This window comes from Phalangium opilio, unplaced genomic scaffold, assembly GCF_054372755.1.
Source record: "Phalangium opilio isolate 3A_F unplaced genomic scaffold, DU_Popi_V2 ptg000537l_1, whole genome shotgun sequence".
NCBI lineage: Eukaryota > Metazoa > Arthropoda > Arachnida > Opiliones > Phalangiidae > Phalangium > Phalangium opilio.
In genome coordinates this window covers 1,750,127-1,764,127 of record NW_028324243.1, presented here as the reverse complement: position 1 = coordinate 1,764,127, position 14,001 = coordinate 1,750,127, and the positions used below count along the sequence as shown (strand labels likewise).

The following is a 14,001-nucleotide window of genomic DNA, read 5'->3' as shown; positions in this document are numbered from 1 at the left end:
CCGATACGCAAACTGCGAACGCGGTCACGTGGGGTCTGACAGACAGACACACAGACACACAGACACACAGACACGGCCGGTGTAATACCTCTCCGTGACATACGTCACTCGGAGAGGTAAAAATTGGAGTATTTGAACCTTTATGTTAGTCAAAAGTAAAACCTAGTATCAAGACAGTATCCCTTAAAAAAATATACCCTTTTTTATGGAACTACTATGTAGAGCAAAATACTTGTGCAAATAATGTAGAAAAATATTTTGAGTTTAATGAAAATTTGGTGAAAAAACTAAGATAGAATTTTTTCAAATAATCGAAGTGAAAATTTTAATATCTGTTACTTCAGGCAATTCATTTTCTACACTTATCTTTTACACTTTGCCGTCTTTGTCTACAATGACAGTTTTTATTAATTATAGGTTGTTTTTGCAATTCTCATTTAGGTACGAACTTTTCTTTTATGAAGAGGGTTCATTTGGTATAAGGAAAGAAGATGGAAACTTCACAGGAATTTTAGGAACAGTACAGAGAAATGTGAGTTGTATAAAGTAGTTAAGCCTGTCTCCAAAAGGCAGCTGTCGTCGATCTTATTTTTACATCATACCTTCTAATATGAAATTAATTGATTGGAAATTGTCAAAAGCGGATCATCCGCTTTAAGTATTTATCTGTAGGGCTTTTTTGGAATGTCTTCTGCCCCCTTTCCTTTACTTCACCGCTTCCAAGAGATCGGGCGCAATATAACCATGAGAAGATGGGGTGGTGTAGCGGTTAGCGCTTTCGCCTCGTAGCAATAGGATCCCGGGCTCGATCCCGGACTGTGTCACAGGGTGAAATCTGGGAACAAATTCTTCTGCGTAGAGTTTGCAGTTCTCTCCCCGCTTGTTAAAAGAAGTTTTCCTCCGCGGTCTAACCCGGTTTCTCCTTTCCACCAAAACTTGCAGAGGTTAACGGTAATAGTTTGTATAGGGTGCTGTCGGTTAGCTGCAGTGGCATAGGGGCTAGCCACCACCCCTCTATGCATTGTAAAGGGAACCACCTGTAAACAAGCCACAGACTTAATGTGGAAATCCCTTCATAGACAAAGCTTAGACTATCATTATTTTCTTTCCCTGGTAGCGCCGCTCGTAACTAAGAGAAGTTTATATGGGGGTGACGTGAATCTCTTGGGTTGAATGTTTAGTTCAGGTCCCACTAACTTCGACCTGTGTTTTTTACTCGCATCAAGCAGTCTGATGATAGACAAACAGAGAAAATATCGAACAAGTTTTTACGATGCTTTTGCATACACGAATTGGGTGCAGAAAATTGCTGAAATAAATCCCTCCAGGCAATCGAGGAGTTTTTTTATTAAATTCTCGCGTTTTATACTAAGGAAACTAAAGGAAAGCCTTCAATGGCGGTAGTACTCATATAAATTAATACTAGGTTGGGGTGAGACGGGTTATAGGTTGCCGGGTTACAGACCTCATTCAGACACAGAAACTTAAGGGTAGATCATAAATTTATGATATAGTTGAAATGTTTTTGAAATGAAAAGTTCCGCGGTCTGAAACCTCGCCCAAACCAATAAATAATAATTTCAACTTCTCTAAGTAATTTTGTTGGGTTTATGTGCACGATAAGCACTTTTTTACCGGCAGAGTTTGTTTTAAACATATTTTTCACACTTACAGGAAGCCGATGTGGTAATCGTTCCCGTCATGGTATCGTACGAAAGAAGCTTCACATTTTCATATCTAAAGTCGTTCTTCAGGGCCTCTTGGATAATGCTTGGAGGCTCACCCAACATGCAGTCGACGAACATAAAGGGATTAGTCATGGTTTTTGATTGGGAGGTTAGTGTGAAAATCGATTTTCAAATCGAATTAGCAAAATAAGAAAATAAAATTATGCAAGAGCAGATGACATTGAATTAGTGCTAAGGTTAAAAAGTTTTTTATATTTTCGTTGACGTTTTTTTCTTGGGTTCGGTAAGACAATCCGCATTTTTACCCCCTCAAAATTTACCCGATAACTATTCAAATTACTAGCTTTTCTGTCCATGTCCGCAACTAACATACATTAAATATTTTGGTGTGCCTTGTATGAGCAGTTCCCGAAGTAGTAACCGCGATTCCATAAAAACAGCGGCGTTGTTCAAAGCTGCTAACCTTACCTGACCTAACACTATTCGGGAAGCCCTCAGATGAGCGGTTCCCGTATGAGCGGATTCAATAATAGCGGTCCTCATATCAGCAGTTCCCTAAATAGCGGTTTCCCGAAATGGAAGTTTACCCGTTACAACAGTTACCGATACAGCGGTTCTCGTAAACGCGGCGTACCATTACAGCGGTTCTCTTAAACGCGGTGTACCATTACAGCAGTTCTCTAAAGAGCAGAAAAACCGGAATGCGAAAAACGACTGTTGTTTGTTATGGTATACGCTGTGTTATATGAACTTAAATAGAACTATGTCAGATATGGTTATCTTCAAGTTGATTATTTGAACCCCCAATAGTCTTAGGTTAAGTTAGGTTTGGTTAGGTTAAAGTTGATTATTTCAATTAAATAGTATTAGGTCAGGTCAGGTTAGGTCAGGTTAGGTTGGGTTGGGTTAGGTTTGGTTTGGTTTGGTAAGGTTAGGTTACGTTGGGTTTGGTTAGGTTAAAGTTGATTATTTCAATTAAATAGTATTAGGTTAGGTTAGGTTCGGTTGGGTTTTTTAGGTTTTGTTTTGATTGGTTAGACTTAGGTTAGTAATATATTTTGGAAATGGTGTAACAATGTTACGCCTGTTCCAAAATATTGTTGTTTATCTTCATTCACTTCCCAAATAATAATATGCCTTTTCCAAAAAATTACTGTTTACAATTATCTACTTCCGAAATAAAATAAGCTTTCTTCAAATATTTTCTATCCTGGTGTTAGAATTGTAAACTGATACAGCCTGAAGAATAGTGCAATATTTAAGTGTACTTTAAAAACACGATCCGTTAGTAGGTCACATTACTGACTAAATGATCACAGAAAAAGGTAGTTTTCGAAAACAACGCATTTAACTGTATTGTTAAGAAATACTCGAAACTGAAGACAAACACTGCTATTTCCAAAATAGCAGCAGCTATTTCTAAAACAGCGGCCGCTATTTCTAAAACAGCAGTTTTGAACAACACCGCTGTTTTTTTGGAATCGCGGTTGCTATTTCGAGAACAGCTCTACCGGGAACTGCTCATACGAGGTACAACCACAATATTCGGGTTGGAATAACAACACCTAAACTGACCCTAACCCTAACGAAACTGGGGTTCAAATTACCAAACCTAACCTCACTTAAGCCTTTTTTTATACAAGTAACCAAGTTTAACCAGACTTAATTAAGCGTTCAAATAACCAAACATACTCCATCGTATGCGATTATCGTATTTGACTTCTCAGTTGCACTGCTCTTTTGAGAACTGTTGTAACGGTACGCCGCGTTTATCGAGAACCGCTGTATAAGGAACTGCCGTAACGGGTAAACTTCGTTTTCGGGAAACCGCGGTTATGAGAACCTCTATTATGGGATCCGCTCATAAGGGAACTGCTTATATGAGGGCTTCCCATATATTTTGAGGAATGCTTCGATAGTTTTATTTAATATAGTCAAAAGCTCATTATGCTTCACACATAAAGTACGTAAGTCCCACTTTTCTGTAGTTTGGCCATGGATTTCATGATATTCCCGAAGTAAAAACTAAGCAGACGAACAATAAAGCTTTTAACCAATCATGAGCCCCCTAACCGTAGATAACCTCTTAATGTCAGGCCAATCGGCGACGGCTATTACTATTTTCTTGCATGGGACCTCGACTCAACCTCGCCGTCGACCTAACCGCGAAGCTCGGAAGGCAAATTTGCGGTATCGTTCGGTAGTCTTTATAATATATTCAACGTTTAAAAGCTCAAATTCCGAACATTTCCGAGTCACTTAATAAGTCTTCAACTAAAGAATATTTTAGACACCCTGCTCAGTCTTTATAATAGTTCCCGAATTAATGTACCTGGTAAATTGGTTCTTAAGGCGGAAGGATCGCATGGATCACAAGGAGCCGCGTTACTGAACTATTTCCCTCCGCGTAAGGGGAGGTTCTTTCCTAGGAGCTTAGAGAGTGTAGCTCCCCCAGGCACATGCTACGTATTTCATGTGTCAAGCCTAATCGGTTTCTGATATAATCGAAATAACTGTTGATTTACTATTTTTTTTAAAAGGTATGGGTTTGTGTGCTGATTGCAATGGCCATATTAGTCACGCTTTCCTCAGTTATTCTTGTAAAGCGACCGAACGGCGAACCCTATTTAGTTTTGGAACGGGGACAAACGTACAACGCGGTGTCTCAGTACATGGCTGCTTTGCTCAGCGAAGGTATGTATCCTCTTCTCATAAGTACATAGTCATGATTATTAAAATAATAAAAAACTATTGCGATACGATGCGTTAATATTCTATGGGAAAATTTTCATTACTTCCCCACGAGTCCAATACTTTCAGAAGTAGGATGGGGACTAAAAGTTTGGAGGTAGAAATTCTTCACTAGGCATAAATAAATATAATGGAAAAGACATCGACAGTTGGCCTCCTCTTAGAAGTTCTTGAATTTTCCCTTCGAAAAAAATTAGACGCTCCAAGAGGAATATGGTCAAACTAAATAAAGGATGGGTAGGTAGGTTCTCCCCGCAGAGGAGGCTGAAATAAAGTTTTTAGGTGGAGCGAAAGGGGAAGGGGGCATTCAAAAGTTTTCTAACTTGATATAGTCATCTTCAGCATCGGTTTCTGAGACGGCTTCGCAGTGGCATTAAGCTAAGTTGAGATACGACGAAATACACCATTTCGATGAATCAAAGGGTGAAAAACGTAGGGGGGAATATTCTGCTTTCCATCTATCTTTTTGGCGCCTTCGCTGTAAGCTTTTTGGATCCTGAGACCAGGGAGGAGAGATTTGAGAGGCAGTTACAATGTGAATAGTTTTGGTTCGCTTCGTGGCTAAACTCGTCTCTCCCCGGCGCAGGCTCAGTCCCTCGCCGCAGTGTCCGCGCGTATGCGTCAAATTTAAAAACCGGCTTTGAACTGGAAGTGGGAGCCGGCGGTAGTGTAGTAATCGACGTCACCCGCGCGTGCGCGTTAGCTAGAATCGAGGGAGATAGAGGTACAAATTCCTACCCTCCGTTTTCCCCCTTCCATTTATATTATTGCTTCTTTAACATTAGACTAACACTCCTTCTAAAATCTCTCCTCCCTGGTGAGACTACGCTAGATGTGGGAATGCATCAACCCCCATCATAAGAAAATAGTATATAGCTCCCTATAAGTATGAAATCTCGTGCCATCTATTAATTTATTATGATAATTTTGACATGCATTTAATCAGTTATAATTATCATAATAATAACTTCAAAACCTTTCTAACGATTTAAATGCAATAAAAAAATCTTTTATTTTGCCAAAAATTCTTAATAGGTGGCATTAGAGACATTATACAAATTTCAATGGAAGAAAATGCTGTTAACACGCTTAATTGGAGAGTTTCATACTTATAGGGAGCTATATATTATTTTCTTATGCCCCCATGTATGTCCTGATACTGAGGGTTGCCTACCCCCTTTGTACCTCGAAAGGGTCAATAGACTTCCTTTTGGGGAAAGCAATCGACATTCACTTATGTATAGTAATTCAGAGTTTGGAAGCTATAAATTTGTTTAGAACTCAATAGGAATCCTAGCTCGTTATCTGGGTGCACGGCAGTGCACCCGCCAAGTTGTCGTGCACTACCGGCAATCCTTTACCCGAAACATTTCAGCCTCATTTTCACCCCCTCGTAACTCGGTACTGGGGAATAGTACACCACTCATATTTGCACCTCAAGGGCACAGTGTTAATCCTAGGAAGTCCTCCAACTTCCAGCTTTCTAACTCATTTGGTTTCTGTGATAATCCAATGTGAAAATGACACATTATGAGACTGACTGACTGACTGACACATCATCAAAACCTCTAGGGCATTTCCGGTGGGGTATGTTATCGATTGGGCGTGTTATCAAAACAGCATTGTCCAAAATGGCTTTTTCATAAACGCGTTTGCCATTATAGCCATTTCTCGTTTTAGCGCATTTTGATTACAGCGTTTATATCTTGAGCGTACGAAAGTACGCCTTTTCCAAAATATTGTTGTTTATCTTTATTAACTTCCCTAAATAATATGCCTTTCCAAAAAATTATATTTTATATTTACTTCCGATATAACATTACTCCTTTTTGCATAATATTGTTCTTTGTCCTATATACTTAATATAATAGATATTTCCCTCCCTATCAATCACAGTTTGGGCGGAAACAGCAACCGCTGTTTTGGGAAATAGCGCTGTATTGAGAAACGCGGAAACAGCAACCGCGGTTTTGCTTGTACGCGGTTTTGCAAACCGCTGTTTTAGGAACCGCTTTATTCCAAAACGCTCTTTTGAAAACCGCTCAACTACCCGTGAACCTTCCGGTGGTGCTAGAATGATGAAATTTGGCATACTTGTACCACTTAGCATACAAGCAAAGGGAAAAGTCCCAAAAGCGGGAGTTTTCCCCTTTTAGCCCCTGAAATGGGGGTTTAGAATTAGAGTCATCATCTAAACCTCTAGGGCACTTCCGTTGTTGCGGGAATGATAAAATTTGGCATACAAGTAGGACTTAGCATACAAAGAAAGGAAAAAGTCCCGAATAGGGAGTTTTCCATTTTTAGCCCCTGAAATGGGAGTTTAGAATTAGAGTCATCATCTAAACCTCCAGGGCACTTCCGGTGTTTCGGGAATGATAAGATTTGGCATACAAGTACGACTTAGCATAAAAAGAACGGAAAAAGTCCCAAAAGCGGGAATTTTCCCCTGTTAGCCCCTGAAATGGGGGTTTTATAATTTAGATCCCCTCGTAATAGGACATTATAATTTAATTTTTTCGTCTTTTAATATTAATATTTTTTACTAATATGATTCTTTCTTATCGTAATATTTATGTTTTTTACTTAATGTTTTAGTAAATAAATTTTTTACTCATTTCCTTTTCATTTCGTCTGAAATGGTTCTAAGCGTGTTTTGATTCGTACAAATGTTTATTTCACTTCATAATCCTACTTCTATAAATCTACAAAAACATGCACGTACAAAAGAGAGTGAAATCCCAACAAAAACATCTCTGTAAAAATATGCCAAGACAGAAAAACATTCTTGAGAAGTTTTAAGTCGAATAAAATGTTGGTTCACCTGGAGATAATAACTTGGCCGTATTTTAGATCTCACTTCTTTTTACGGCCAAACAACTTGGCATATTTTTACAGAGATGTTTTTGTTGTGAAGTGTTTTCTGCATTTGGAATAAAATTCTGAAGTACTTTTTCCTGAATGTAGCATCAGCCAAGGAACCTGGATCAGCGTTCAAACGATTTTTGTTTGGAGTTTGGTGGTTAGCCGTAATAGTCTTGTCAAATTCTTTTACTGGTCATTTTCGAGCAAGCATGATGATATCACCTGTACCACTGAAAATGAATTCACTCGAACAGTTGGCGCAATCAACCTATAAAATACACGCGTGGATTTGGAAAGGAACCGTTATCGAAGACTATTTTAAGGTATGTTACTGTTATTTACAATATCTTATCACGGTCGTAATTCTTTATGGAACTTATTTGATTAAAAAAAAATTTAATTATATCGAATTTCACCAACTTCAATTGAAACTTGATCAATTTTGTATTTGATGACGTTAAAACTTCTGTAATAGTATTAAAGGGTCTGTAAAAATGTAGGCGGACCGTTGAGTTTCATTTTTTGAAAAAGGCACCCGAATCCCCACCTCCCAATCTTGACGTCAGCAACTGATGTAAAAAGTGTCAAAGAGGAATTATTTCGTGGTTGTAAAGAGGTTCCTAATATCCAGTTGTCTCTCTTGTGATTGGTTGTGAGCTGCGCCGCTACGGTGTTTCCCCAGTCCCCACTTCCTAGAGTCCGAGACAAGCGCTGCGTTTCCTAAAACCTTCGACCGTAGCAATAGTAAATGCGCTGTGATCTGTCCAATTGTATCACCTGCCGGATAAGGCTGAATAATACAAAACTAAGGTTTTCCAGGAAAGAAGGAAAGACATTCGTTTTGCTTACCCCCGAGGATTGTGACGTCAATAACGACATTTACAAAGAAAAATGAAAATTCAACGGTCCGCCAACTTCTTTACGGATTTGGACTTTGGTGGGTTGTACAGGGATAGTTTTTATTCGTCACAATTTTAACATAAATGCAGTTTATAAAGAAACATCTAGCTAAATACCTTTTGTCTTACATAATCCTTACTTAACGGAGTCACTGAAATTTTATCTAGAATACATAACCAGGGATAGATGAAATATAGAAGCAGGAATGGTGAACAGAGTAATCTGGGCGCTCGTCTAAGTTCACGACCCCCTTCCCCAGGATGGGGGTATGAAAGAAGAGGCGAGTCATAGCGACACAGGTAAAAAGGAACTACGTATTTTTCGCCGTCAGCAACGTCATCAAAACGTGGTTTAAGTGAGACAATAAGATAATTTCAAATTTTCGTTACGTGTTGGAGGGAGGGGCTCTATACTGGGTCTGAAGTGTAGGCTAACCGTTCTCCATTCCTACTTCTAAAATTACATGAATACCTGATATAACCCTATGCTGTTTATAGTATTCGGCATTTCCGGACGTGAAGAAAATCTGGAAAAGTGTGGAAAAAGCAAATCGACTGGCTAGTTTGAGAAATCTTTACACACCAGATAGATTGATGCAATTGGGATCCGGAAATATAGTCCTCATTGGAGAGAAAACCACCATGAAGTATTCCATTGGACAACGATGCTCCGTGTTACCGCAGATTGCAAACGGCAATTTATATTTTTCCAAAGAAGATATCATGACACAACAGGGCGCTCTCATCCTCAGAAAAAGTCTCGCGCATAAGGAAATTTTCCGCAAAGTTAACACTAGGTATTGAACAATACTGTATATTTAAAATGGATGGGGATTAAGGGTTGCGAGTAGTCATCGAGGGGCTACTCACTAAAAACTTGTTGGCGATTTTAATCGGGATTTTGATTTTGGATTACATAGGGGTTACGGGTGATCATCGAGGGGCTACTAACTAAAAACTCGATCATTTTAAACATGATTTTGATTATGGATTACTTAGGGGTTACGGGTAGTCATCGAGGGGCTGTTTACTAAAATCGCGTTGGCGATTTTAAAGAGGATTTTCATTATGGATTACTTAGGGGTTACGGGTAATCATCGAGGGGCTACTCACTAAAAACTCGTTGGCGATTTTAAACGGGATTTTGATTATGGATTACTTGGGGGTTACTAGTAATCATTGAGGGGATACTAACTAAAAACTCGTTGGCGATTTTGAACGGGATTTGGATTATGGGTTACTTAGGGGGTTACCTTTAAAGGTCAATTGCTAGTAAACTATACATTACCTTGTCGTTTATTACGGATTCGTTCGATTTCTGTTTTTAAATTAATACCGATTCATTTAACTTGTACTTATTTAAAATATAGTAGAATATTTTACAGAAAAAATGTTCTCGGTAGCTGGAGCCTTACAAACGAAGGGGCTCTAATCTGGCCGGGGCCATCCTGTTTAAGTCCACTGTTGACCTTCTTAATTCTGCTTTCAGTTAAAAGAGCCTTGTAATAATATTTCTTATCAACTTGATTAATCTTTTCTTTTCTAGGTTCAGTTGGCTTATTGAAAGTGGCTTAGTGGATTTTTGGCTAAATCGGGAATACCGGGATTTTGATCTTTGCGTTCGTGAGCGAGGGCAACAGCAAGAAAAACCATTGGGACTAGAAGATACGGGTTCCCTTTTCGTCATGCTTTTGGTTATGCAGTCTTTCTGTCTACTGGTTTTGGGATTTGAATATGCTTTTTATTATCTGAACTGTCTTACGCGCTAATGACTAAAATATTTCCAAATGAGAAAGAGTTAAAGGAAAAGTTCAGGTAACATAACATCATACCTTAAAAGAATGGCTTCTTTCTAAATATAAAAAAATGCTCTCTTACTACAAAATAATTAGCATTTAATTAGTCTTAACAATCGAGGACTACTGAGCAATCCGCCATAGGTTTAGTGGCGTCTGCTAAACCGAACCTCTTACCCTATCAGAGAGAATTCAAGCAATCCCGTTGGGGTAAGTGACTAAGTGGTTTGATTTAGCAGACGGCACTAAACCAAACCTTACCCTTACCTCTCTCAGCCTCTGAGAATTCAACCAATCACGTATCGATTTAGCAAACGCCAGTAAACCAACGGTGGATGGCGCAGTAGTCCTTTTGTTTAAGACTAATAAAATGCAAATTATTTTGTAATGCACTTATTTTTTGGTATATTTGTCCTTTTATATTTAGAAAAGGTTGTCTTTTAAAGTATAATGTTATGTTACCTGGCCTTTTCCTTTAACATGGCTAACTAAACTCGATTAGCATTAGCCTTCCAGAGCACGTAGAATACCACAGATTAACTAGATTATTAGAATTAAAAAATATATGAAACACAAAAGTGACTATTAAACATTAAAGTAACTATCAACACACTGTGTAGAATTTACAGATTCCATACACTTCATTTATTTCTTATAAAATTCCTTTATTTTTCCTTTGGGAGCTAAGTGGTGTTTTATTCTAATTCAGCAGTAATTATTTTATTTTTTTTTTTTAAATTTTAAACTCCGTAATCGAGAAATGATATTCAAAATATGCATAATAAAAAAATACTTCATTAAACTATTATCAAAGCGTTTATATTTAAAATGTCAATAACACTAAATTAAAATTTAACAAACTTATCGCTTATCATTTTATAACCGTATATGATTTGAAAATGTCGTTATCAAATATTATGAAATTATAGATTACGAAACAGTTCAATTGTTTTTCCTGGTGCTTGTGCTCTGATACGATATACAATGCTTAGTACAGATGCACTCGTACCAAAGAGTGCATCTACAAGAGTTTTTACAACATGTAGATCTATTTTTTTCAAGGAATAATTAAAGAATTTATGCAAATTTCAAAAAACAAAAAGGCATAAAAACTAAACCAAATATTCATATTGTAAAATACTAAAATTAATATTATAAAATACAAAAATTAATGTTACAAAATTCTAAAATTATGAAATATGTATCATAAAATTGTAAAATAAATATTTTAAAATTCTAAAATAAAAATCATAAAATAAAAATCATAAAATAAACATTATAAAATTCTAAAATAAATATTATAAAATTCTAAAATAAATATTATAAAATTCTAAAATAAATATTATAAAATTCTAAAATAAATACTACATAATTCTAAAATTTATAATATAAAATTCTAAAATAAATAATATAAAATTCTAAAATAAATAATATAAAATTCTAAAATAAATAATATAAAATTCTAAAATAAATAATATAAAATTCTAAAATAAATAATATAAAATTCTAAAATAAATAATATAAAATTCTAAAATAAATAATATAAAATTCTAAAATAAATAATATAAAATTCTAAAAAAAAAAAATTAAAAATTCTAAAATAAATAAATAATATAAAATACTAAAAGAGACATTTATTATGAAGGTATGTTCCCATTTTCCCCAATCCCATAATACCCAAAAGATTTTTTTTTTCACATTTCGCCCAAGCCCGGAAGTTGAGATCTAATTTTAGCCTATAGAAATAAAAAAGACCTAGAAAAAATTAGCCTTGTTGGGTTGGGTTAGGCTAGGTTAGGTTAGGTTGGGTTGGGTGGGAAGCCTTCACATGAGCAGTTCCCTTATGAGCGGATTTCATATTAGCGGTCCTCATAACAATAGTTCTCTAAATAGCGGTTCCCGAAATGGCAGTTTATCCATTACAGCAATTACCGATACAGCGGTTCTCGTAAACACGGCGTACCGTTACAGCAGTTCTCTAAAGAGCGGAAAAACAGATATGCGAAAAACTATAGTTGTTTATTATGGTGTAAGCTGGCCCAGCTGGGTTATATGAACTCAAAAAGAACTAGGTCAGATATGGATAATTTGTTTAGGTTAAAGTTGATTATTTCAACTAAATAGTATTAGGTCAGGTTAGGTTAGGTTTTGTTTCGTTTGGTTAGACTTAGGTTAGTAATATTTTGGAAATAGTTTAACAATGTTACGCCTTTTCCAAAAAATTAATGTTTACAATTATCTATTTCCGAAATAAAGTAACCTTTCTCAAATTATAATTTGCCTTTTCCAAAAAATAACTGTTAACAATTATCTACTTCCGAAATAAAAACCTTTCTCGAATTATTTTTCTATCCTGGTAAGAGAATTGTAAACTGATACAGCCTGAAGAATAGTACAATATTTAAGCGTACTTTTGAAAAAAAAAGTCATAAATACGCGCCGAGTTTATTAAAGCAGTGGAAGGCACGGATCGAGAGGATATTGTAAGGGAAATTAATAGCCAATGTTTCTGTTTTGGAGGAAAAATATTTTGGGACAAATGAGTTTGGGAGAAATGGGAATTTGGGGAAACGGTTTTTCGGTGAAATGGGGGAGAATCATTATGATATACTAAAATTAATAAATATTATAAATTACAAAAAGAAACATTTATTACAAATAGTAAAATTAATAAATATTTTAAAATACAGAAAAAAATCTATTATAAAATGCTAAAGTAAATAAATTTTTTAAAGTACTGAAATAAATATTTAATATAAAGTTGTAAAATAAAACTTTGTACAAATAACTAATTTATAGATACCTAAAATTAATAAATATTATGAAACACTAAAATTATTATCCGTTTATGATATTATAAAATAGTAAAACGAATAAGTTTATTAAATACAAAATCTTTTAGTTAGTAAAGGTCATTTCGTTATGAGCTTAAACTGCTAGTGTTCTCTTCATCGACGCTTCTTTTTTGATGATTAATTCCCATCTTAAAATTAGTTGTGGATTAAGACGCTATCAATAAGCTATTTCATATAATTTTGTTTAAAATCAAAAAAAAAAAATTATGTTTGAAAGCTGCGTTCTCATGTAAAATATATATGTTCTTTGTTCTGTATAATGAAACAGAAAACAAATCATGAGTTCATGTTGCATAAGTTTGTCACTGGTTACTGAGAGCTTGTCATAAAGTGACGTAGGTGAAACGCCACAGATTCTCGTAAAGCGACGCCAGGTGAGGCGCTGTCTAAGACTTAGTACAGACTAAATAGGAAGTTGGACTGCCAAACCGAGTGAGGTCACTTCTCGCTTGTCGTTCTCGAACTAGATCTCAGTAAGTCTCTAGCATTACGAAGTATAGTTTGTGTCATACTTATGGAACGTATCTTATATACTTATGGTAAAATATATATGCTCTTCGTTCTGTATGATGAAACAAACAAATGTATGATACAAAGAATTGAAAAGCATGATGATATAAAATAAGAAATAATGCATTCGCTGATCAGCATAACGAGCTAAAAATTGCGAAATATATTAATTTAGAAGGACGCTAAAAAGGTCAACACCAGAAACGTAATAACGTGACAATATTATTTGCTTTTGATTTGAATCCTGATATTTCTTGAAGGTGTTTTTCGACCATAGATAAAGCCCGAACAACGAGGTTTACAAAACACACTCCGAACCGATTACGAAATTTTAAATCCGTTGTTTTGAATCGTAATAGATAAGGTACTATTATGATATAGTTCGTTACCTCCCACAAATTAAGGGTTGCGTTTCAATATTTTCAAAACATTAGTTTAAAGCTATCCATTTGTTTAATTTGATCGGGTAATAATTAATTACTACAGTCAAGCAAAATAAGGAAACAAAATGCTTAAATAGGTAGAAAATTGCACTTGGCTTTGAAGATGCATATTTTTTTTAGCGTTTGTTAAAATAGTTATTTCTCAGTGAGCCATTTAAAGTTTATTTAATAAACGTTTTAAACAGATAAAACCACCC

At 35.7% G+C, this 14,001-nt stretch overlaps 1 protein-coding gene across 1 annotated transcript; it reads left to right on the top strand.

Annotated features, from left to right (window-relative positions):
• Positions 1-394: 394 nt before the first annotated feature.
• LOC149588749 (ionotropic receptor coreceptor Ir8a-like) lies at positions 395-7,874 on the top strand. The gene is made up of 6 exons (XM_089862099.1): positions 395-532; positions 1,675-1,836; positions 4,229-4,382; positions 5,026-5,163; positions 7,404-7,624; positions 7,833-7,874. Exons 1-6 carry the CDS (start codon positions 395-397, stop codon positions 7,872-7,874), a joined length of 855 nt encoding a protein of 284 aa, XP_089718225.1.
• Positions 7,875-14,001: the final 6,127 nt, after the last annotated feature.